Source organism: Oryza sativa, chromosome 12 (assembly GCF_034140825.1).
Source record: "Oryza sativa Japonica Group chromosome 12, ASM3414082v1".
Lineage (NCBI taxonomy): Eukaryota > Viridiplantae > Streptophyta > Magnoliopsida > Poales > Poaceae > Oryza > Oryza sativa.
Window position 1 is genome coordinate 2,996,971 of NC_089046.1, and position 23,794 is coordinate 3,020,764.

At 40.6% G+C, this 23,794-nt stretch overlaps 2 protein-coding genes and 1 long non-coding RNA gene across 3 annotated transcripts; 1 reads left to right on the forward strand and 2 right to left on the reverse strand.

The window, feature by feature from the left end:
* The first annotated feature begins 1,633 nt into the window (after positions 1–1,633).
* Positions 1,634–4,484, forward strand: LOC107277297 (uncharacterized). The gene is made up of 2 exons (XR_001541787.3): positions 1,634–2,135; positions 4,201–4,484. It is a non-coding gene; the product is annotated as an uncharacterized lncRNA (long non-coding RNA).
* A 5,502-nt stretch (positions 4,485–9,986) lies between these two features.
* LOC4351561 (NDR1/HIN1-like protein 1) lies at positions 9,987–11,287 on the reverse strand. The gene has a single exon (XM_015762727.3). It carries the CDS (start codon positions 10,979–10,981, stop codon positions 10,343–10,345), a length of 639 nt encoding a protein of 212 aa, XP_015618213.1. The 5' UTR covers positions 10,982–11,287; the 3' UTR covers positions 9,987–10,342.
* Positions 11,288–16,889: 5,602 nt separating this feature from the next.
* LOC4351562 (exocyst complex component EXO70A1) lies at positions 16,890–23,571 on the reverse strand. Its single transcript, XM_015763462.3, has 12 exons — positions 23,224–23,571; positions 23,008–23,103; positions 21,396–21,601; positions 21,010–21,246; positions 20,726–20,864; positions 20,442–20,654; positions 20,013–20,218; positions 19,339–19,539; positions 18,698–18,797; positions 17,978–18,066; positions 17,743–17,889; positions 16,890–17,367 (listed from the first exon to the last, which is right to left on the reverse strand). Exons 1-12 carry the CDS (start codon positions 23,389–23,391, stop codon positions 17,250–17,252), a joined length of 1,920 nt encoding a protein of 639 aa, XP_015618948.1. The 5' UTR covers positions 23,392–23,571; the 3' UTR covers positions 16,890–17,249.
* Positions 23,572–23,794: the final 223 nt, after the last annotated feature.

Genomic DNA, 23,794 nt, shown 5'->3' on the forward strand with positions numbered 1-23,794 from the left:
TTTTTTCATTCGTTTTTTATTGGCAATTCAAAATGATGCCGTAATTGCAAGCGAAGCGATGTGGATGAAATCGGCCTTACCTAGTGACCATTCATATGCACCCATTGCAGTAGACTCTCTTTTCCTGAATTTTGGGCCACTTGAAGTGAAGACCAGCCCAGCTGAGCTTGTATCGAATCAGCGGAAAAATGGATTCACATGATTCTACATGGCATTGGGGATTTGGGGAGAAGGGGTTAGTAACATGCACAGGTCAGGTTACATATTGATGGGAATTGACACCAGCCTAGAAAAAAAATCTGTTATCCGTGTGACTCTGTCTCAGTAAAATTCAGACCCTGGAGTGGTCGGGGTTTAGTTCTCCGAACCCCCTCCCCCTCTGTTCTTCCTTTTTTTCCCTTAGTTTTTTTTTCTATTGTACGACGATGCCGCCGGCGGCGAGGTTTTTTTGCGTCCTTGCGTGTGGCCGGCGACGAGGAGTACTGTGCGGCGAAGGAGGCTCCGGCCGGAAGGTGGGCCGGAGGCATGCAGGTGGCTCACGGCCCTTTTCGCCGAAGTCTGGTCCGAAATCGATTCACGGAAGGCCCACCATTAGTTCTGGTGGTTGTACGTGTTGAAGCTTGAAGTAAAAAGTCCATTATTATTCCCTCAACTATAGGATGAATCTGATTCCCATATCCCTTAACTTGGATATATCGTCTTCCTCACATATTAAAATCAGTGCAAAATAAGATTTTCTTTTTGCTTTTTAACCTTTTATTTTAATTTTTTAAATATTTTTTCCCAAACATATTTTTAAATCTAAACATTTTGGCCATGCCACAGGACTGACGTGAGAAACAATGACATCGTTATTTCACCATACCACTCTGGCTAGCATGGTAGTATAAAATTATCACATTCATCACGAGTGGTGTGGTAGGGTTGTTTTATAATGTCAAGCAGGATGGCTTAGTCAAAAGTTCCAGATTTTGAAAATAAGTATTGGAAGGGTTTATTTTTAAAATTTAAAAGGTTTAAAAAACAACAACAATAATAATTTCATAAAATGACTCCTTCGACTATTTTGAACATGATTTTGACCGACGTGGTAGCCAGTTATGCTAGTACTTTATTAACCAGATTACCAGAATAAAAACTCCAAAACTACGCGGAAAACGACCTGGCTAAAGATGAAGTTATTTGCCCTGCCTGACGCGATCGCTTGCTGGACATCGAGTCCACAAGTGGACATGTGAGGATGAAATGGCCATGGAGATCGTTGCCAGCGTGATGGAGAGCCTTCTTCTAGGAGATCCCTCCATGGAGCGGCTGCGCCTCTTCATGCTCGGGTACGAGGTTTAGAGAGAGAAAGAGGGGGTTTATAGAGGAGAAAGAAGACGAAGATTAGTCACTTTTACATGTGGCTCTCATATCTATTCTTTTGGTTTTTGCTATACATCACCAGCGTGTTTTCCCCCAAATCGCACTAGAATTCCTAGCCTTTGGATGGACATCAAGATTCGTATAATGTTATCGGGCCCGCAACCTTTGTCGGGTTAGGATCCCTTTTGTGTCGACCCGCTTTCGACCAAACCCGATCCAAACACGATATCGCGATATTTCCGACACAGGCGGGGATTTTTTTTATTTCAAACAGTGCTACCCACTCTCAGCGCCACACCTCGATGTCGTCAAGGCGAGGGGGCGAATCCGACGGCGGCGATTCTCCTCGCCGGCGGGAGGAGGCCAAGAGCACGACTCCTCGGCTGCAGCCGGGCGCAGCCGGCGGGCGCAGTGTGGCGCCCTCCGCTGAGATGTCATCGAGGGGATGGGGTGAATCTGGCGGCGACGATTCGCTTCGGCTGCAGGGGGATTCCAGCTCGCGCAAAATGGCTAAAAGCCGGCCGGACAACATCGCTGCAGCCAGGCTCAGCCAGCGAGCATGTTGCGGCGTCCTCCGCCGCCGCCGTGGAGACAGGCTTGGAGTTCAGCAAGGTTGACGGCGAGGCGCACGCACCCGCTCCCCTGTGCTTGGCAAGGCACCAACAGTTGTTCTGTGTTCATCAAGCAAGGATGCGCTGAATCGCATTGCAGTTGCTGGTGGTCTTGATTTGGATCCAAAAAGGTCAGGCGTCGAGATCCAAAAAAGCAAGGTGATCATGTGTTATTTCGTATGTGTTTTGCCGCTGATTTGCTGATTCAATCTTATTGCTCTTCTTCTTGATCTGTGTATTTGTTTAATGTATTAATGCTCCAAAAAAATAGGTTGGGGGATTAGATCTGTTGGTTGGGAATGGATTTTTTTTTTCTACACGAAGGCTGTCTGGATGTTGGTTGACACTGGGGACAAGATCTTGTGATGACAGTTCTGTTTTTAGGATTATTTTCATGATTTAACTTTGTTAGGTTAGCAATTGTTGACAGCATCTTCTTTGGAGTGTCAGTATTTTCTACGTAGCTCAGTTCTTAATTACGTATAAATGCATTTCAGTATTAATTTCGTTTCTTATTGCAGTCCTCAAAATTTTCAGTGGGTATTTAAGCACCAATACCAGGGGTTTTAGAGCAACAACATTTTTAGATCAGATTGGAGTTACAATTTAACGGGAGTTCCATGAATGGAAATAGTTTTGTATGCAAGAATCTAATTAGTAGTAATACTGCACTGTCTTTTCGGTTACATCTGTATTTAAAATTTTCAAAAAGAACACTTTATGGCTATAAAGGAAACTAAAATAAATCCTTATCTACTAAGCATGTTATGTAATAATTGATTTTATCAACTCTTGCTAGGAAAGGATGTTCTGTTTTGCGGTAGTATAGGTTATGCTAATTTAATTTCCTTTGTAGTTTTGTTAGCAACAATGGATGCCTGCTCCTTGTCTTTCTGATCTTTTTCTTTTCCAGGGACTCTTGTCCAAATTTTTTTAACTCTCCTCTTTTGGATTTTGTGGAGCATGAGAACTAGAATTAAGATCCAGATTTTCTTTTCTGCTCAACCTGAATACATTTGTTCCTGATTTGCATCCTCTTCCCACAACCATTTTGCGGAGGACTTTTTCTTTGTATTGTTCAGGGGGGATGTGGGTTACATGCAGGTACAAATTTGTATAAAGAGTTTATTAGTTTAGTTTTATCTTTACTAGCTGGAATATATTGAAATGAAATCTGCCTAGTTCTGAATTTGGCCTAGTGTAGTTGTAGAGGGTAATTCCGATGAGGAATTGGGTATGCCCCACAAGGAGGTTGGTATTGTCCTGACGATGGCATGTAGCCTTGTGGAGGGCACTGTTGGTTAGGAGGATACCCATTGTTGCTCTCACCATGCATGTCCTTGCTTGCAAAGTAATATATTAATTTTGTCAGCCATTAGTTAGATAAAGCTATATAGTTTTAACTAAATTTGGTAAAACTACAATATTTCTGTTGGGTGATCTACTAGTGTGTTGGGTGATCACTAGTGTGCATTAGTTCTGTTATAGTTAGGTAAAAGGTATGATTGCATTTAACAAACATAGTTTTGTAAGAAAAGAGATTAGTTTTGTTTGCTATTAGAATTTATAGTTTTGTTAGTTCAGTCAGAAATACTTTAACCTCTACTTTCAAGTTCTGTCAGAAATACAACAATTAGAAGTTTTGTTAGCCATTAGAATTCCTAGTTTTGCTAGTTCAGTCATAAATACTTTAACCTCTACTTTCAAGTTTTGTCAGAAATATTGCAATTAGTAGTTTTGTTTGCCATTAGAATTCCTAGTTTTGTTAGTTCAGTCAGAAATACTTTAACCTCTACTTTCAAGTTCTGTCAGAAATACAACAATTAGTAGTTTTGTTAGCCATTAGAATTCCTAGTTTTGCTAGTTCAATCAGAAATACTTTAACCTCTACTTTCAAGTTTTGTCAGAAATATTGCAATTAGTAGTTTTGTTTGCCATTAGAATTCCTAGTTTTGTTAGTTCAAAATGGGTATTAGTTCTGCTTTGTCAGCAATTAGTTTTGCGGAGTTCTTCTGCTTGCTTCTTCTATCTATCTTGTTGGACTACATACATAGTTAGTTAGCTGAAATGACATTTGGTTAGCTTTGTCTTGATCCCTTCTTTGCTAGAAAAGACATGTTTCTACAAATCTATAGTGATTTATGTATGCACACTATAGGTCTGTTCTGTAATTTTAATATTCTCACTGATATACTGACAGCTAGAACCTTTCCTTTTTTTCCAGCAAATAATCAATCCGCAATGGGGGGCAGGGTGATCAATGATGTGTTCAGCTTTTTGACTAGTGACAGAAGTACATATATATGTATTCAGATATAGGTCCTACAACATGCTAACAATTTTAGATATCTGTGCACTTAGTTTTGTTAAAAGCTCAGATAGCAGAGGCACAGATCTCACATTCAGATGTCACTATGTTTAATTACTGCTCTTACTCTAGTCAAGATGCAGGGGCAAGATTAAATGTTTCATACCAAGCAAATGCAAGTTTTGTTGTGACATCCTGCAGCAACCTAGTTTAATGTTTCATACTATGTTTAATTCCTAGTTATTTTACTAGTTTTAATTTGTTAGAGTAAGAGCAAAATCTGCATGCTCCAAGACTAACAGGAAGCTATTTATTTGTCAATCTGCAGAACCCCATGCTCCACTACTATTCATCTACATTGTCAAATTAGATTGATATTTTCTATCAATCAGGCACAACCCAGTGGGTCAATTCAGTTTGGGATCAAATTAGAAAGGGGGGGGGGGGGAAACTAATCACATATTTGAAGTACCAAGAACCATGGGACGAGACTTTTTGGACTCAAATCAATCCAGATTTTGGAAGAGGCAAGTATTTTCATACCTTGGTCTGCATCCATCATCTTTAGTTCATGCAATTCTCTCTTGGATCTCCAAGCCTTCTTCCATCCCCTTCTTTTTTTCCTTCTGCGAGCAAGGAGCTCCTGACCTGCTCCCGATCTCCCTCACTTTTTTTCTTTCTTGGCTAGCAAGAAGCTCCCTTTTTTTCTTTTTTTTACAAGTGTTTTGATTTTCTGTGCTAAGTTCTGGGCCATGTTTCAGCTGTGACGGCTCCAATACTAAAAGGCTGTGGGCTTTTTTAACCTTTTTTTCCTGTGCCCTATACGGGGCCAAATGTTAGCCTAGGTCTCAACAATGGGCTAAAAGCTGGCCCAAAACAAAACGGGTTTGGGAGACAGATTCGACAAAAAAAAACAGATTGCTGGGACAAAACAAAACATGCACCCGTGCGCTCACTCGCGGGGGGATCGCGTGGGCTCGCTGGTGGGATCACGCGCATCGGATGGTCAGGGATTCTAGTGCATTTACATAATTTATCACCCTAGTGACACATAGACAGTCCCATTCTTTTAATCTGTTTGGTGACTGGACAGTCATATCAATCTAAACCACCTTCAAAATAGTCAAAGGAGTCGTTTTGCACTGGATTTAATAGTTGAGATATATGATATATCTAGTTTTTTAGGTGAGGGATGAGAATCGGATTCATCTAATAGTTGAGGGAAGTTCAATGGACTTTTCTATGCTTGAAAGGTTTTTCCAGAGGCCCGCTCGGAGCGGAGCCCATTTTCTGGATAACGGTGGAGCAATGGACTAATGCAGCCATATCTCCTCCTCTCCTCTGCGTGACTAGTACAGCTTTTGGTTTAGATTATGAGAAGCTGTAGTTGTAGAATGTAGAAAATGAACTAGAAGCTAGAAGCTGATAAACCTAGTTTTTTCAGATTTTCATAAGCTGGCTACCAACCAGCTGTTTCTCAGAATCTTAATCTTCCCCAAACAGACCGCTCTATACACATCTGCTAGCCTCATATGTTGTTTGTTTGAGGATGGTGACTCTACTCCAAATGCATGTTGACAACATGTATTTCGTATATGCATCAAAATCAATCTGATATTTTGTCCGTTACATCAAAACTGCATATGCACTTCATGCAATTTTAGTTTTACGCACACCAACAATATTAGTTTTAAACTAATTTAGTATTTAAGATGGTAGTATTAGACTTTTAATACTAATAATTTAAAACTTTAACTAAATCGATGATCGAACGGAGTACATCACTTGCGTTTCATCTAAATCTACTTAAAACCCATTGGACCATACTCATCCTCCTACGCAGGCATGCAACCCGGATCCGGCTCCTCTGACTTTGAGTGAAAACGATATAGGCGGCGCACAGTGATTTGTGTCTTGCGCTACAGTACAAAACAGTTCCTCTACAGTAATCACTATAGCAACAGTAGAAAAACAGTAGAGGAAAACTGTTCGTATATCACTGTAGCGATCAATCTCGTTCGTTCGCTGCAGATCGGACGGTTAAAAATACCACAAAGTTAGAGAACTGTGCGCCTCTGACGTTTTTTCCCAACGTCAGAGGATCTCATTCCATGCAACCCCATCCCCCCACCACTCTATAGTGGGGTTTCTTTCTTAGGTGCTCTTTGCTTGTGCTGTCATTCTCCTATGATTTCAATGGCTCCTATAGTCTTATATATTTATAACCATTGTGATTTCCCTTACACTCATTGTCATTAGCCACCACCATCACCTATGATTCCCATTCTTGGGCTACGAAGTTTCATGTAGCTTCTTGTTGGCCTGGCAGCAACCTGTCCGGTGCTAGTTTTCTACTTGGTTGTGTGTAGATGTTGTCAGTGCGTAATGGTTGTTTTTTTATTTCTTTCCTGACTACTGCCTTCCAAGGTTCTAGTATTGTAATTTTTCTACTCCATTCAATAAATCTTTGTGTCGTCTGGTGCTAATCGTTAAAAAAAAATCACCCCAAATCTAAATATAGGGTTGTTACAATCCCTGAAGAAAGCGGAGAGAAACAACACGAATCCTTCTTTGCCGATCCAATGGAGAGGAAACCGATTCAGAGAAAAAATGACTCTAAATTGTCTTGCCCCAATTTTAGCTAAATCATTTGAAAGAAACACTGAAAAAAAAAGCAGGGGACTGCAGGCAAGTAGTGATAAGAGGTATGAGGAAAAGGGGTTTTCAAAAAGCTAGTGAGACGTGCCTGTCTGAAAATAACATTCCTCTGCCTCTTTACGCTGGTCAATTTTTGCCTGTCACGTTGCTGGTGTTGCCATACATCCAGAAAGGCATTAATTAAGAGCTCAACTTACTTCAGTTTCTAGCTTCAACCAAGAGTATATTCAGTGCGTAAATCATATTCACAGTTTCTTTTTTCAAACAGGGTCATTGTCATAATCATTCGTGAGAAATTTCAACACCCAAAAGGTGCAAAGTTCCCGTCGTTATTGACTCGATCAAAAAGATCAATAATTCAGTATATTTAAAAAATCTTATGTTTTATGGATAAAGTTACAGTGAGCTATAATTATTATAATCTATATGACAGGGTTTCATAGCTTATTCAAATCTCAAGTAAACAAGCCAAGAGCATGTGCATTACAATGGAAAAAAAAGTTTCTAATAACTCATTAAATCGATTAAACATATATTTAGTCCAGGTGATACTTTTATGATTTTCCTTATTAAACAAGTAGGTGATTTTGAAATTTGCAAAAAAAAACAGCATTAAAACGGGAGAGAACTCGTTAAAGAGTAGGGCCTGACTAATAAGACCCATTTATTAAGTCGATAATGGTGGTGTCATAGTATAGATTTGTGATCCAATTATAAGTGATAGGGATGGTGTGGCAGCATGATCACCACCACCATTAACATTTTAAGTATTATAGATTTAATACATATTAATCAATATTTTTAAAACAGAAAGAATTAAGCCAAACCAATACTGCTATAAATTTTAGTTATGGCTGATAAGCTAATAAACAAACGGAGGATGAGAGACATGTCCTCCCTCCTCCGGACCAAATGTGGGTCTTGATGCTTGTAGCACTTGCTACGCACTCATGCTGCTTCATCTTTGTGGCTGCATTTTATGGTCCTCACCTTTAGGCCAGCCGACCTCTTTTTTCGTCGTGCACCGTTCATTCCCGCATCATTAACAACTTCAGCAACTTTGTTCTTGCTAGAAGCAAAAGTACAATATATACTTCACCATGATATATTTATTCAGCAACTTTGGTCTCGCTAGAAGCAAAAGTACAATGGCACCATCAATATTTCCATCATCCGGCTGCATACATATATTCCTTCCGTCTACTATTGCGTCACAGCCACGTATAAAGCACTGAGACGAGAAGAGAGGAAATTAGAAGATTGAGAAGGTATACAAAACGAGGTGGATCAAGATTATTTTAAACTTAAGAAAATAGATTAATATATATTTTTTAAAAGTAATTTTTTTTATAGAAAATTTGTATCGTTCGATCGTTCGTTAAGCGTTTTCTCTATGCTGTTCAAACGAACGCTGCAAATCTCCTCTGTTTTTCATGCACAACCGGAGAGCAATGGCAGTATGTACCAACTAAAAAGCTCTTTGAAATTAAAACGAGAAGTTCTTTTGTTTGTTCCTACGATCAATGCATCGTTCAAAATTAAGATGCAGTGGTTGGCAGTTGAGCGTTTCAGTGTCCTGATTTTCTTCAGAAGGATGATCAATACGATTCGATCGACGAATGTCCATTGCAGATGGCAAATTAAGCAGTGGCACCCAACCATCGATGTTGTAGCTAAGTGGTGTAGCTCAGTAGGAATTAGGAAACGATTGCTTTCAGCACTGAACCATGGTATACACGCAAGATGCAACCAAGTCCATTTCACCATCCATCCACTGATCACTGAACACTGATGGCCTCACTTCACCTCGCCAGAGCATGCTACCACGGACATCCATGCTGCTTACTGCTCCGTACCATTCTAAAATATAAGTATTTCAACGTTGTTTAGCGAATACTAAGATTAAGGGAAGAGATTTTATTTCAGTCACCTCAATGGTTAAAATTTTAATTTTTGAATAGCTTAGATTTCCCTATCCAAGTACCCGATTGGCTATGAATTTTCATGTATTGAAATCGGTGTACCAGAACTCCATACTACAAATTTTAAGTCCTGAAAATACTTATATCTTATAAAGGAAGGATTACTTGTTTACTTAGCTTAATTTCTCCCTGCTCCATGCAGATCAAAGCATAATTTATCTTCGCTTTTACAAATCCAAGCTTAATGTATGCATATGGATGCCTTTTCTTCCTAGAAAGATTTGGATCTCATTTATTAATTTGGGCAGTGATCCATCTACATTGCTGCCTAAACTAAAGGCAACCTCACCCAAACACCAAAGCAACCGAATCCTTATCATCATCTTTTCTTTGCAGGAAACATGCATGCATGGCACACACGCCCACACGGACACCACTAGCAGCATCACATCCATCATGTAACAATGCTTTATAATTTTCATGAGAGCAGCTTAATTCAGAAAAAAAAAATGTCTACATGCTTTGTGAGAAAGATGCATATATGAATGATTCTTTGTCTACTGTAAATTAACCTGCATTCTTTTCCACAAAGTCGCTTTCCTTGTGTGCTATTCCCTTTGCTTAATTGCTAATTATTACTAGAAAAATGGGGGCAAGGATGGGGAAGATTATTCAAATGATTCCCAAGGTCAGAGTTACAATATTTTTTTTCCCACAGAATAGATGCTTCTACATGTGAATGCCAGATCATGCACTGGCAAATTATTAGCACACAGGAACCCAAAAAATAAATAATATAAAATGGTTGCCACATGTTAGTAACACTTGTTTCTTGAGATGGAATTAAACAAGTTGGTCCATGCATGTGAAGACCCCAGAGAGTGAGACTAAGCAACTACAGCTTGGACTTAATTGGGATCACAAACACACAAAACAAACAGTCCAAAGTGTACTTTCCCTTCACCAAATCTCACATTTCAAGTGGTGCCTTGGATCTGGTTGTTGCCAACAAACAAACATGCATACATAATTCCAAAAAAGCCAGTTGATCCAACACCCCTAATTTGCATGATCAAAATGAGCTATCACCAACATCACTCCAAAAAGAAATGCATGACCACATGAAAAAAAGAGAGAGGTAGAATTAAAATAAAAATACAGAATTTGACAAATAACTAAACATGCATTTCTCCTTAATTAAGACAAAAAAAGGATTATTAACAATTAAGCTAATAATCAAGAGAGCATTATAATTAACCATACCATTAATCCTACTTAAATTGCCTCTCCACCTCCTTTACATTTTGTAACCCACATAATAATTCATTATTACCACCATCATCTCTTTTTCACTATGGACGCACAAGAACACCACCACCTCCAAGAAATCAAACCTACCTCGCCGGCGACTAGCCGGAGATAGCAGATTCCGGCGGCGGCGGTGGGCACAGTAGTAGATCATAACATAACTAGCTTAGCTAGACCTCGACGTGGCAGTAGGTGGTAGTCTGGAACCTGAAGCCGCTGGCGCCGGGGGAGCCATTGCCGCCGGCGGTGACGAGGAAGGCCGGGCAGGTGACGAAGAGGTGGTAGTGGCCGGAGATCCAGCTGCCGACCTTCCACCGGACGCGGCCGTCGATCTTGACCTGGAGGATGAGGTAGCCCGCCTGGCAATCCTGCGAGATGGCGTCGGCGAGGTAGGGCGCGAAGGGGACGCTGGGGCCGGCGAGCACCGGCGACCAGACGTCGACGTCGCCGTGGCCCTGGTACACCGGCGGGAGCGAGGCGGCGACGGTGATCTGCTGGTACTTGTAGGAGGCGTAGACGTCGAGGCGGTCGTAGTAGACGCCGACGCGGTCGTTGGGGTTGCGGGAGGCGACGGTGACCTGGATGGTGGTGGAGAGGACGCCGCCGGCGGTGGAGGAGGAGTTGGAGAGGTCGAGCTGGCGGAGGGTGGCGTCCTGGAGGTAGAAGCGAGGGTGGGTGGGGCGGAGGACGAGGTAGACGATGAGGGCGATGATGCCGACGAGGATGGCGAGGACGACGAGGACGGTGATGAATCGCCGGCATCCCTGCCGGAAGTCGTCGTCGCCGTGCTTGCCGCAATCCTTCCCCATGATGCTTCTAGCTTCTTGGTTTCTTGGTGGACTCTTCTCTTCTACTCTACACTAGTCTTTGCTTTGGTTTGGTTTGGTTTTGCTTGTAATCCTTTGCTTAATTTGAGCTTAGTGAGATGAGATGAGTGGAGAGGAGAGAGAAGAGGAAAGGTGGTGGTGGTGTTAGAGAGAGAGAGGGGGGAGTGGGGTAGATGAAGAAGATGATGGGGGAGGTGTAGAGATTATGTGGGGAAGAAGCTTCTTCTTCTTCTACTATGGTGGTTTTTTCTTTTTCTTTTTCTTTGGTTGTGGCTGCCGGCGCCGTACGTGTACGTGTATGCGCGTCAAGGTTAGGTGTTGCATCCAATTTCACTTTATGATGATGATTTCATTGAGGAAATCCATTCAGAGATTGGGAGATTTAGGATTTATGGAGACTTTGAGAAGAAATGAATTAATTGCTTTCTTTTAAACATCTTGTAACATTTTTGTGTTCGAAAGTAGCCATACAAGGGGGAAAGCGCCGAAACACAACTTCGTAAAATATTATGTTGAATCGACTCTAAACTTGTACGGTACTCCGTAATTACTGCTTATGATTTTGACATTGGTATGTTCCTTTGTAAAATATTATGTTGAACCGGCCCTGAACTTGTACGGTACTCCTTAATTACTGCTTATGATTTTGACATTGGTATGTCCTTTAAAAGTAATTTTTATCTACTCTATTCGTTCTATAAAAAACAAACATAGTACTACAACGGAAGGAATACTACACAATAATACACAATAATATGTTTACAAAAACAATAATAATAATAATGTTAAATCACGGGAGCAATTTTTGGGATATATATATATATATATATATATATATATATATATATATATATATATATATATATATATGCCAAATTTCCATATATCCAATCAATTCTATTTTTCGAATATGGTATTCAAAACCTTTTAAATTGTGAGTATTTTTACATCAGAAGATATATAGTTGGGCTACGAAAAGTTGCTAAAAGTAGGTCAAGGAGCAAGTGATTTTTCTACCTGCTTTAGGTGAATCGTTAGACCAATCAATCAACCCTACTTGGAGCTTTCTACTTGGTAATCAACCATAAAACCTGGCTTGTTCATGACATACACTAATATTAGGATGCCACTGTCTCAGTCAATATGTTCCTAGAGTATTTATTTTCTAGTGGTTGAGATGAAGCCTACTTGACACCTCTCACTTGCGATGGAATGCCAAATCCTATAAAAAAAACTGGCTTTTTATTCGTGGCCCCGGAGAGAAGAACACAAAGGATGGATGATATTCTGCTGGTAGAAGCTAACAACTTGGCTTTGATGATATTAATCATCAACGTGATGAACATGCCCCCGTTAGGTGTTTTAAGACTCCAGTAGCTAGCTCCCAAAGAAAAAAGATCCAAAATTGTGCCAAAAATCATGCATATCTTCTTGGGGAAGCACACAAACAGTAGGTTTGCTTGAGATCACAGCAATATAGACCATGCTATATATCACGTAGTATAACTACTAGTCTACTATAATCAATTAATCCCGAGAAGCCGGCCAAATCCTAATCACGCATCACTACGACATGTGGTACATTAAAATGGACCTTTAATTCCCTATGCACTGAATATATGTTGAGTGTAGCATTTCATATTTTTGCCTTTTGCCACTTCGCATTTTCAATGGCCTGGGTTGGCTTTCAGAGTTTCAGAGCTGATCAGTACTACAATAGTGGCTAGCTTTAGCAGTTTGTGACTTTGCTGTTCGTTGGGTTAGGATGGAAAATTCTAGGGCGCTTTCCTTAGCCTGGAATCCGATTCGATCTTCATCCTACTTTCATCAGCCTTTCAGTCGCTTCTCCTTTCCTTCCTTTTCTAAATAATGGAAATGGGTTATATCTCCGGCCTCTGTCCGTAGGCACACAGCCAAAAAGTCCAGAAATGAATAGAAAAGAGCTTAAAAAAAGGTGAGATGGGACAAATCCCCAACTTCTGCCGATAATATGATATACTAAAATCATGTTTTTTAAAATCACATAGATTCTATCACGGAATTTTGTAGGTACTACACCATCCAGACTGGAGTAAAAGTTCCTTGGCTACCAATTCCAAGCGTGTAGCACCATTGCGCATAGTATCATGTTTTTCCTGTAAAAGCATCATACACCAAGAGTGGAGCCAATTGGAACACATGAAGATAACCTGCATGATGTTAGGCATTTTTTTAGGGTTAAAAAACATATCATTACGGCAACGCCAAATTGACCAACATAGAGCACTAGCTCTAAATAAAATCATTTTTTTTGGGTCTAGGCACTCCCCTTAGCCAGTTACCAAAAATATCTTTTGCATTGTGGGGAGGGAGAATATTGAAGGCAAAGAAGACACATCGCCAAGCAAAACGTGCAACATGACAGTCAAAGAAAAGATGTTGGATGGTCTCTTGTGTATTACAAAAACAATATTGCTTGTTTCCCCTCCATTTTCTCTTTATGAGGTTATATTTCGTCAAGATTACTTTTTTGTGAAGAAACCACATAAATACTTTTATTTTTAGTGGTACCTTTACCTCCCATAAGATCCTCTTGTGGATTCTTACATTGAAATTGATGATCGCATTATACATAGATTTGACTGAAAAGTAGCCATTTTTATGTAGCGACCAAATAAAGCAATCATTTTCATTTGACAGGGTTATGTTAGCTAGTCGAGAAATCAAATTATTCTACTCAACTAACTTTGGTCCTACAATTGATCGTCGGAATGAAACATTCAACGGTGTTGTGCTCATAACCTCTGCCAAAGTAGAATGTCTCTTTCGAACCACATTGTACAGAGAACGATATTGATATTTGAGTGGTTGCAAGCCCAACCATGTGTCTTCCCAAAATCTTATTTCCATCCCATTACCAGGTTTAAAAGATCCATACTGAAAAAATTGATCTTTTACTTTCATTAGGCCAGCCCAAAATTAGGATGTTCCTGGTTTGTGTGACATGTGGGAGAGGGGTTTACCTTTTAAGTACTTGTTGCGCAAAAGGTTTTGCCATAGGCCATCACCATTAAGAAGCTTGAATAGCCATTTGCTCAACAAATATCTATTCATGATATCAAGATTTAGGACACCCAGTCCACCTTGATCTTTTGGCCGGCAAATATAATCACATTTTGTTAATATATATTTCTTTTTCTGGCTATCACTGCTCCAGAAAAAGCTTGATCGGTAGTAATCCAGTCTTTGAAGTACACCTCGAGGTATTTCAAAAAAGGATAACATGAACATGGGAAGGCTCGAAAGAACCGAGTTAAGAAGAACCAATCTCCCACCATAGGAGTTATTTTTGCCCTTCCATGTGCTAAGTTTTCTTTGAAACCTATCCTCCACACATTTCCAATCAGAATTTCTGAGTTTTCGATAGTGTATAGGGATTCCTAGATATCTGAATGGAAAGGAACCAGAATTACAACCAAACAGTTGTCTATATTGGTCCTCCATTTCCTTAGCTCCCCCAAAGCAGAAAATTTTACTTTTATGAAAGTTTATTTTCAGCCCCGAGAGATGTTCAAACACACAAAGAATGGCCTTCATGTTTTTTGCTTGTTCAAAATCATGTTCAAGAAATATTATTGTATCATCGGCATATTGGAGAATGGACAAACCATCATCCACTAAGTGTGGAATTACCCCTCTAATTTGGCCATCGGCTTTGGCTCTTTCAATAAGAATGGCTAACATATCAGCCACTATGTTAAAAAGAATTGGGGACATTGGATCCTCTTGTCTCAAGCCTTTGCATGTCCGAAATTTTTTTCCTACATTATCATTGACTTTGACACTTACATTTCCTCCTTCAACCCAGTTGGAAATCCAATTGCACCATGATTGTGAAAACCCTTTCATTCGTAATGTCTGATGTAGGAACTGCCATTTAACTTTGTCATAAGCCTTTTCAAAGTCAATTTTGAATATGATACCATCCATTTTCTTTGTGTGCAACTCATGGACAGTCTCATGCAAAATCACCACCCCTTCCATGATATTTCTATCTGGCAAAAACGCCGTTTGGGTTGGGCGAATGACTTTGTGAGCAACCGTTGTAATCCTATTGGTGCCAACTTTTGTAAAAATTTTAAAGCTAACATTCAGTAGGTAAATAGGCCTATATTGTTGAATTTGTTTTACATCAGTCTTTTTTGGCAGTAGCACAATGATCCCAAAGTTTAGGCTATAAAGGAGTAATGTCCCTTTATGAAATTCTCTGAATAGAGCCATGAGATCATTCTTAACGATCTCCCAAAAGACCTGATAAAACTCTGCAGGAAAGCCATCTGGACCTAGGGAGGAGTTATGATCCATTTGAAAAATTACCTCTTTGACTTCCTTTTCTGAAAATTTAGCAGTAAGGATGTCATTTTCCAGGTCGGACACTTGAGGAATATCATCAGTCCATCCCTCTGTCATGGATATATGATTATGATCTGGAGGACCAAATAAACCTTTATAATAATTGGTGATGTATTGTTTGAGATTCCCATCACCCGTTATTATAGTATCCTCTTGTTCCAATTGGAAAATCATCGTAGCAGTTTCCTGTGAGTGAGTGAGTGAGTGAGTGCGATCAGCACAACATGCATAGCTGAATTCAAGATCAACTCGCTCCAATCTTACACCCATGATCATAAGATTGTCGCAGGTTCAGAGCCCGTTTTCACGAATATCTTCTCTGAAATCACGATCTTTCGGTGCGCCACCAAACCAAATTCACCATTTTTTGGACGCTCCGTGCCAACCGTCGCAATCTCGTGTTCAACCTTCACAATACCCCTGTGATGGCGAAAGCATCAAGGAATCATGATGCCATAGCAACCAGACCAATGTTTTCAATTCTCAAAGCAACAGCTAACAGCAGGCTAGGCAGGCAGGCAGATTCTGCTAAACCTTCCATTGTGTTGTGGGCACCGCACACACAAAGACCAGATCTTCTTCCTACTCCAAATTGACCACCTACCAACCATGGTCCTTGATACCTGAATTCTGGCATGTTGTTCTATCATCAGCCAGCCCTCCTTCATAACTCACCTAAGCCACATGTCTCCAATAACAAAGCATGTTTTTTTTGCAAGAACTGGTGATAATCTTTGCTTACTTAACAGCTATACACCACATGACACTATTGAGCAAGACAAGAATTTGGAAAGGGCGGTGAGGCGATCCAGATCATCCTGCAGTTTGTTACATTGTAATGTTTGCAAACAAATTAAAATACTGAGGATGCTGCCATGATGGTCACCACCATATGGGAAAAATAAACAAAGGGCACTGTTCTTGCATGCTTACCAAACACGCAGAATGGAATTTGGATGATGGCTCTAGTCCAGATTGTATATTGGCTCTTCCCAATTATTGAAGGCTCTCGTATAGTGCCAGGAACCCTTTTGGGTGGCAACATCAACAAGAGGGCAACAAATTGACAAAAGGCAGCAAAGCACGGCAAACTAGTGCCAAACCAAACAATTTTTGAGTGCGAGCTTTGACGAGCATGCAATGATTAACAAACTTAATATTGACATTACCCAGGAAGGTCTGATAATGTCCCATGTCAAATAATCAAGTATTGTATGACAGTAACATAGGCTTACCTGAGAATATACAGGGCACCGCTATCAGTAGTAGTATATACTTACTGCTTATCAGAAGATGTAGGAAGAGCATCAGTGCCTGCATTACTACCAGAGATGGTTCCAACTTCAACATATTATGTCTCGTAGAAAATGAAAGTAGGAATATTTACTTTCCCTAAAACCCACTTCATTCAAAAGTGACAGTGTTTTGTTTCCATGAAAAGTTAACACAAACAAAACTTATCATCTGCAGTAAGTCCTATATGCTAAGGGACCAAAAAGGCATAAACCACTTACAAAACTGACAATATAACACAAAATGGATCTGTAAATTATAAATAAAAAAGGGAACTGATATTACCTCCAAAACAGAGACAATTTCATAAAATAAAAAACTATAACAGCGCTAAGTGAGTAATGCCTTCTCCAGCGTAACCTGGAAGGATAGCCAGTCAAAAATAATGAAAAAACGTTGGATCTTGCCAGAATGGCATCATATGGAGTTACAATTATGCTATTTAAGTAATTTAGCATCACATATTTGATGAAGGAAAATAAAGTTAGTTGTTGTAGAATTTCTTGTTGGAAGTTGTCCTGCAGAACTTATTAGCAGTGCTCTTCCCTTTCTCCAGCTTTGATGTTTATCGCTTTTGTTCACCAAATTGCTGTCCATCAAAAAACTCACCCAGAGCCTGATCTATATTCTCTGGGGAGTATCTGATATACTTATTTGGGTTCTTCCCATGTTCAACGAGATTTCTGGAAGTCAAAAGAGTTGTAAAGTCATATAACAAAAACAATGGGTCGAAAGAGTTGTAAGGTCATATAACAAAAACAATGGGTTGATGGGCAGAAATTCAGCCAGACATGGAGGAGAAAATATAGATAGGGAGCCATTTTACCACCAAGGTCCTACTCCTATCACAGGTTAATGCACATAAATAAAGATCAGAAATGAAAAGAAAAGGTAGCACAAAGAACAAGAGCCAGTGATGATTGGGCTCTCCCACAAATGGTGGTGTACGCAAAAAATGGGCATATGGCATATGCCCATTTCATTATGAACGGTTAATCTGTAACCGGGTAACTAAATAGTCATATGCCAGGAAAGAAGAAAAAATCTAACCAACATACCCAAAACGTTTGATGAAAGACCGATAGGCTGGCAAGAGAACTTCAGCAACAGCAAGTCTCAGAGATTCTCGCAATTCTTGATCAGGTATAGTCCATTGAGTTTGCTTAGCATGAAGCTCTTCAAATTGCATATTGAAGGACTTAAATCTGGCAAGAGAAGAGCATAAACTTTTGTGACCTTTGTTGTTTGTTACTTATTCAAAACATTGAACAAACATGCTGCTACATTACATACCGCTCTTTGATCATAGCTCTTGAAACTCCGCTGCTACTAAGTTCAGCTGGTGATGAACCAGTAGCTTGAACAGAGAGTGTCTGAAGAATCTGAAATAATTCAAGCAAGATAGTTATAGCACAACAGGATCATCATTCACTGTATTTGACGATTTGCAAGAGAGAACAAAATTCTGAACCATCTAGCCCACAGTAATGCACCGTGCATGCATAAAAGTCCATGTCTACTGGACTTCAGAAATTTACAAATTTTTACTTGTCAAATTAAGTTAAGCGTATGATAGACTATGAAGATAATCAGTTCATTCAAGCTTAACAGAAACCCAAATTCAAGACAATAACCTCTGCAGTTGGCTTCAAGTGCACTTTTAGCTGAGATAAAACCAATTGACCATTTTGATCCGCTATCAGTAAATTGCTATATGCATCATTACTACACTTCAACAACTGCATACAACACCCCAAACAGGTAGAAGACCATAGTTTCTCTGCATGAACCACGCTGACAAACAAAATATAACATCCTAAGAGAATAAAAAGATCAACTATCAGCATCATGGCTTCCCGAAGGATCCAGCCGAGGGTCCAAGCCATAAGCTCAATAGCCCATAATGGATTAATGTGACCATAGCGGTGACTGGGATTGATCAGAGTGAACAGTACTGTAAAACATAAGAAATGCAGTATGTCAGATTACTAGAGATCTCATTGAGGCACTGACCTTTGCCCATGCAACCCTTTTGTACTGGTTGGCATTTTGCTGTACAACCCTACGGTGCCTCTGAATCCAGTCGTCACCGAGTATATCCTTGGCTTCTGATCTGAGGTGACAAAAAATTATTACCTCTGACAATTATATCATGTCTAAACTTCTCAAATTGTTAAAGAACATAGACCGTTTCATAGTTCAGGGCGTAACATTAGACAATTGCAAAAATTCAGGGAGTACAATTTGGAATTTTCCTAAGAATATGTTATGCTTTATGTCCTCAAGAAGAATGTTTCATATAATATTTCCTGGTATACTCTTAAACCACAGAAAATACCTTTGCACATGCTTCCACTTAATTCATTAATGCACTCCTACAGTCCCACTTAAGCATGGTCAGGTATTCACAGTTGGGTGTTGTATCACATACATTGCAACTCAAGAAGAAAACTGACAGCACATAGTGTTAAATTCAAAAGTCTCTAGCCAGCATAAAAAGGACTCGAAATTAACAGGGATAAAGTGGTCATTTTAGACAACGCCTTAATCCTGATGTAATATACTAAACCGACATCTAAGTATGAAGACATGAGGGAGTATTGAACAGGCTTGCTTCCAGGAAAACAACACCTGAAACATAACAAGGAACATACCTGCGGACAGATCTAACCATATAGTGAATGTTGTTCATAAGAAATATATAGGTCAATGCAGGATCCTTATACTGCTTAGATTTCCCATCTAAGTTATTCTGAAGGGCTTGCATTATCTTCATTGTAACAACTGCAAGTTGAGATTCAGTCTCACTGCCAGTTTCAAATTCCTGAAAGAGTATCTTCAGTGTTGACTGATAACTGCTCAAGTCAAACACAAAAGTTTGTCAGTGTGCTGTACACAAAATGAGTTCAGAAATATTTTTATGGCTGTATAAAAAAAATATCAACAATTGAACCTCACTTAAAGAACTAAAACTTGGGGTATATATTGAAACAATGGACCCAGGAGGTTTCTCAAAGGTCTGGATCCAAATCAGCATTTACTAGTATTACAGTACTCAAGCGTGTTAAAAGCATGAGTGTGACTAATCTGTGTTTGGAGGTGGAACAAAAGGGAGTGTTAAGGACAATGCCTGAATAAACTACTACACAGGAAAGAGAATGCATTATTAATTTATCACTGCTCAAAGGAGATGATATATTCAGTATTTGTCTGAGTATAGCTAATACATACTCGAAGATATGTGTTAAAACTATTTGTGATTGCAACTAGTTACTACAGTCACACAAATCTTCTACATGTCCAAGAATGTGGTAATAGTGATACTTACTCAAATAGAAATTTGACATAATTAATAACATAGCTAGTCAAAGGATGGACCGTCCCATCCTGCACAATAGTCTTGGAAGTATCCTTTTCAACTGCCTCCTCAAAATCAGCAAATGTTTCTTGGGCTGTCTGTGCCAAGCGCCTAGTTAAGCCTAATGCAGCCTCCCGCATCTCAGAGCAAAATCTGCCTTCAAAAATTTCTTCAACCTGACAATAAGGTTCAAACGAAGGTAAAAATAGAATTTTTCCAGTCCTCAAAGACTTGACGTTAAAATTGATGACACAACAGTATCAACAATTCCAAATGCTAGCACTACAAGCTTGACTATGCAACTTCCATTTGGTATATAATTACCACACGGCAAAACTAGGATGCAACTGAATATATGAACTTTTCCTTGCAGTTCTGTATAAATTATTTCCAACATACCTCTGGCTGGAGTTCATGCATTACTTCATACATGTCTAGCAATACAAATAATTTTTCAGGTGATCTTTTACTTTTAGCAACAGCATCTCCAAAACTGAGAAGTGTCAATACGCTACTTCCTGCCAGTTCAGCAAAACATTGATCCTTGTTGAAATTAATACCATCAAAAACCTGGTCACAAATTCTCCGTTCTCCAGCAAGTAATAATTTGACCTGATTGAAGCACAATCTGTTAGCCTGGTGTTTGGAAACATATACTAGAACATTGTCAGAAAGATCCTCACCGCAATTCGCATAAACTGGGTCCAGTTTCCAATTTTAGCCTCTAAGGCTTCCCATTGCATTCTTTGCACATCATCCTTACTAAGCTTTTCTACGCCCAGTTTCCGTAAGCTCACTTCTAAAGCCGAACCGCGAGAGTCTCTGAACAGAGAGAACTAATTTGAAGTTGATGTAGATTCTGGTGTTACAAACCACTTCAGACGCCAATCGAAAGTATAAACAAAAATTATGACTTGTCTAGCAATAATCGAAATAACCCCATGTTAAAACAACAAATCAAATCTACCTGTAGATTCTATAGCATGACTGCTGATTTCCAGCCTGAACGAGTTGCTGAGCTATATCATGCAGAAGTGGTAATATTCTTGGGGGCATCAGGGTTGGAGTCCTACATATACCAGTCTCCAAGCCTTTGGATGGATGTTCAGAGTGAGTGTGTCCTCCATCAGCATCATTGTCATCTTTTGGTGCTCGTGGAGGCTTTGGAAGGCAATCAAATAGGCGATCAGGTTCAATAGGTTTGCTGAAAGAACAGGGACAACAGATCATATTTGAAGATTTATCAGAGTAGCAGATGAATTACCATGGGCAGAGGTCTAGGAAACATACGTAGTGCTCCTCTACCATACAACAAGAATCAACATGATGAGGGTTCAGGAATGTAAATTCAACCTGTATGTAGTCATCAGCTGCTTGAATTCCTCCTCAATCTTGAGAGCAGACTTGGACAATATATTGTTGACGCGATTCAGAAGTCCATCGTTGTTCTTAAGGCTCTTGTTCGAGGCGAAGAAGCAAACAATGCTTTTCAGCAGATCCACAGCTTCTAGGTAGCCCTCCAGATCCTCATGGGGGCCCCTCAGTATCGTAGCTTCAGCCTAAAGCACAATAATAATAAAAAAAAAGCATAGACATAAATTCAATGAACAAAAGAAGTCTTGTCTTCAATCTACGCAGAGATAAAGGTAAACAAACAAATATAGTAGCGAAAATCCAATCAAGTTCCAATCTAACAGTACAGACATATCTAAAGTAGCAGCAGCGTCATAAGAAAATTCCGCATCGACCAAACTGTTCATCCTTCCTGCATTCTAATGATTCAGAAGCGATAAAGAAAGGGTTAATTGGATCCATGCCACTATAAATTTCACAGTTTGAAAATATACCATTACTATTCACCTATTTGATGCCATGCCATTACAATTTCACATCTATTGAAAATATACCACTACATACCCTTTTATAGTATTTTCTAACTTTCTATGACCAAATTATCCCTTTCTTCTTCCTCCATCCTCTTCTTTCTTCCCCTTCCTCAACGAACTCTGAAGAGCTTGCATAGTCGGACACGGAAATGGACTGCACGACGAAGTTCAGAGAGGCTAACGGCAGCGGCCGTTCACGTCGACGATGGTGTGCTGGATAGGCTGGCCATTGTGGCATGGATTGCAGGAGCGTCCGCCAATCGTTGGAGGCGTGGGCTGGCAAGGTGCTGTGCCCTATCATCCGGCACAACGTGTACGAACTAGCTTGGATATATACACTCCTATTGCCATGGTTCAGACGACACGCACGGAGGCCAATGCATGTAGTACGTTTCTACATAACATTGCTGAATCGTAGCTAAAATGAGTGCAAACAGGTAACTCTCACATCTGTATGCAATATCCTCCTGCTACACCAGCGGCAGCGCGAGCTGTCAAGCTTATCGGAGTTCGTCAGCTAGCAGAGAGAAGAGAAGAGGAAGGAAGAAGGGAGAAAGAAAGGGGTAATTTGGTCCTTAAAATATAGAAAATGCTATGAAGGGGTATATAGTGGCATATCTCAAATACATGTGAAATTATAATGGTATGGTACTAAATAAGTGAATAGTAATGGTATATTTCTAATCCGTGAAATTTATAATGGCATGGATCCAATTAACCCATAAAGAAACTAGTAGTGATCATGGAAAAATGATGAAGCTCTCAACCAAAAAGGAAAAATGATGAAGCTCTCAACCAAAAGGAAATGAGCTAATCATTGATGTCATCCTTGACAATAAAACCGAAATGTACTTATTCAGTTGATCTGCACTAATATGATAAGAATTTTACTGCATGACCATCATTTCACTAGGGACCATCAATCAAAGGATCATCCAGTAGACGCACATTAGCCACCTCAATACCACAAAACAAACCAATCAAACTCATCTAATCTAGTTGAGTCTCTTTATTTACATTTTCTTTTTTGTTGGATTGATTTGGAAATGGGAATGATGATGATGAGTGCAAAAACCCACCCGGCGGGCAAGGTCGAACTGGGAGAGGATGGCGTCGGCGGCCTTGATCGTCTTGTCGATGTTCTCGTGCGCCATCCGGATCGCGTGCGTCCTCACCTGCATTTGATCCAAACCGCTTTAATTTCGTTCACTCCCCGCACCACGTAGTCGCTCGCCGCCGCCGACGACGACGACGAGCAAATCAAAGCGAACGGGGAATGGGGGGAGGGGAGGCACCTGGGTGGGGCGCATGGCGGCCTCGAGCGCGGAGAGGCGGTGGTCGAAGGACCCGAGGATGGCGACCGTGCTCTCCGTGTTCCCCTGGCTCCTCCCCAGCGCGTCCCGCAGCGTGCTCGCCCGCCGCGCCAGCGCGTCCATCACCCGCGGAAGCTCCGCCACCCCCATCTCCCCACCTCCGCGTGGTACGAGGAGAACCTTCTAGAAGGTTCCGGAAGGAGGATGGAGCAGCGTCGACGGCGAACGTCTCACCGCCCGTGCTCCCGCCGCCGCGGAGAAGGAAGGGAAGAGAGAGAAGGGGGGAGCTTGGAGATTCGTGCGGGCACTGACGCGTGGGGTTTTGCGGTTGGGAGTGGACGGTGAGGATTGGGTGGGGTGTAGGAGAGGGGAGAGGGGAGGTGAGCGGTGGCGGTGGTGGGGTCACAGGATCTGGGTGGGGCCATTGGTTTCCAAGTTTAGTACGCGGCGAGCGAGGAGCGCGGGCCGCGTGGGCCGGGTCCACCGTGCCCTTGATCAATTCATTTCGATTTGGAATAAGTTAACTTTAGGTCCCCCTATTTGTCGGTCAGAC

Excerpts from the sequence above, each read along its gene's own strand:
- LOC4351561 (XM_015762727.3), bottom strand. The coding sequence starts at position 10,981 with ATGGGGAAGGATTGCGGCAAGCACGGCGACGACGACTTCCGGCAGGGA.
- LOC4351562 (XM_015763462.3), bottom strand. The coding sequence starts at position 23,391 with ATGGGGGTGGCGGAGCTTCCGCGGGTGATGGACGCGCTGGCGCGGCGG. Across the intron at positions 20,655-20,725 it reads CCCAGTTTATGCGAATTGCG|GTCAAATTATTACTTGCTGG; the intron begins GTGAGGATCTTT and ends TGCTTCAATCAG. Across the intron at positions 17,368-17,742 it reads TCTTTCATCAAACGTTTTGG|AAATCTCGTTGAACATGGGA; the intron begins GTATGTTGGTTA and ends TTTGACTTCCAG.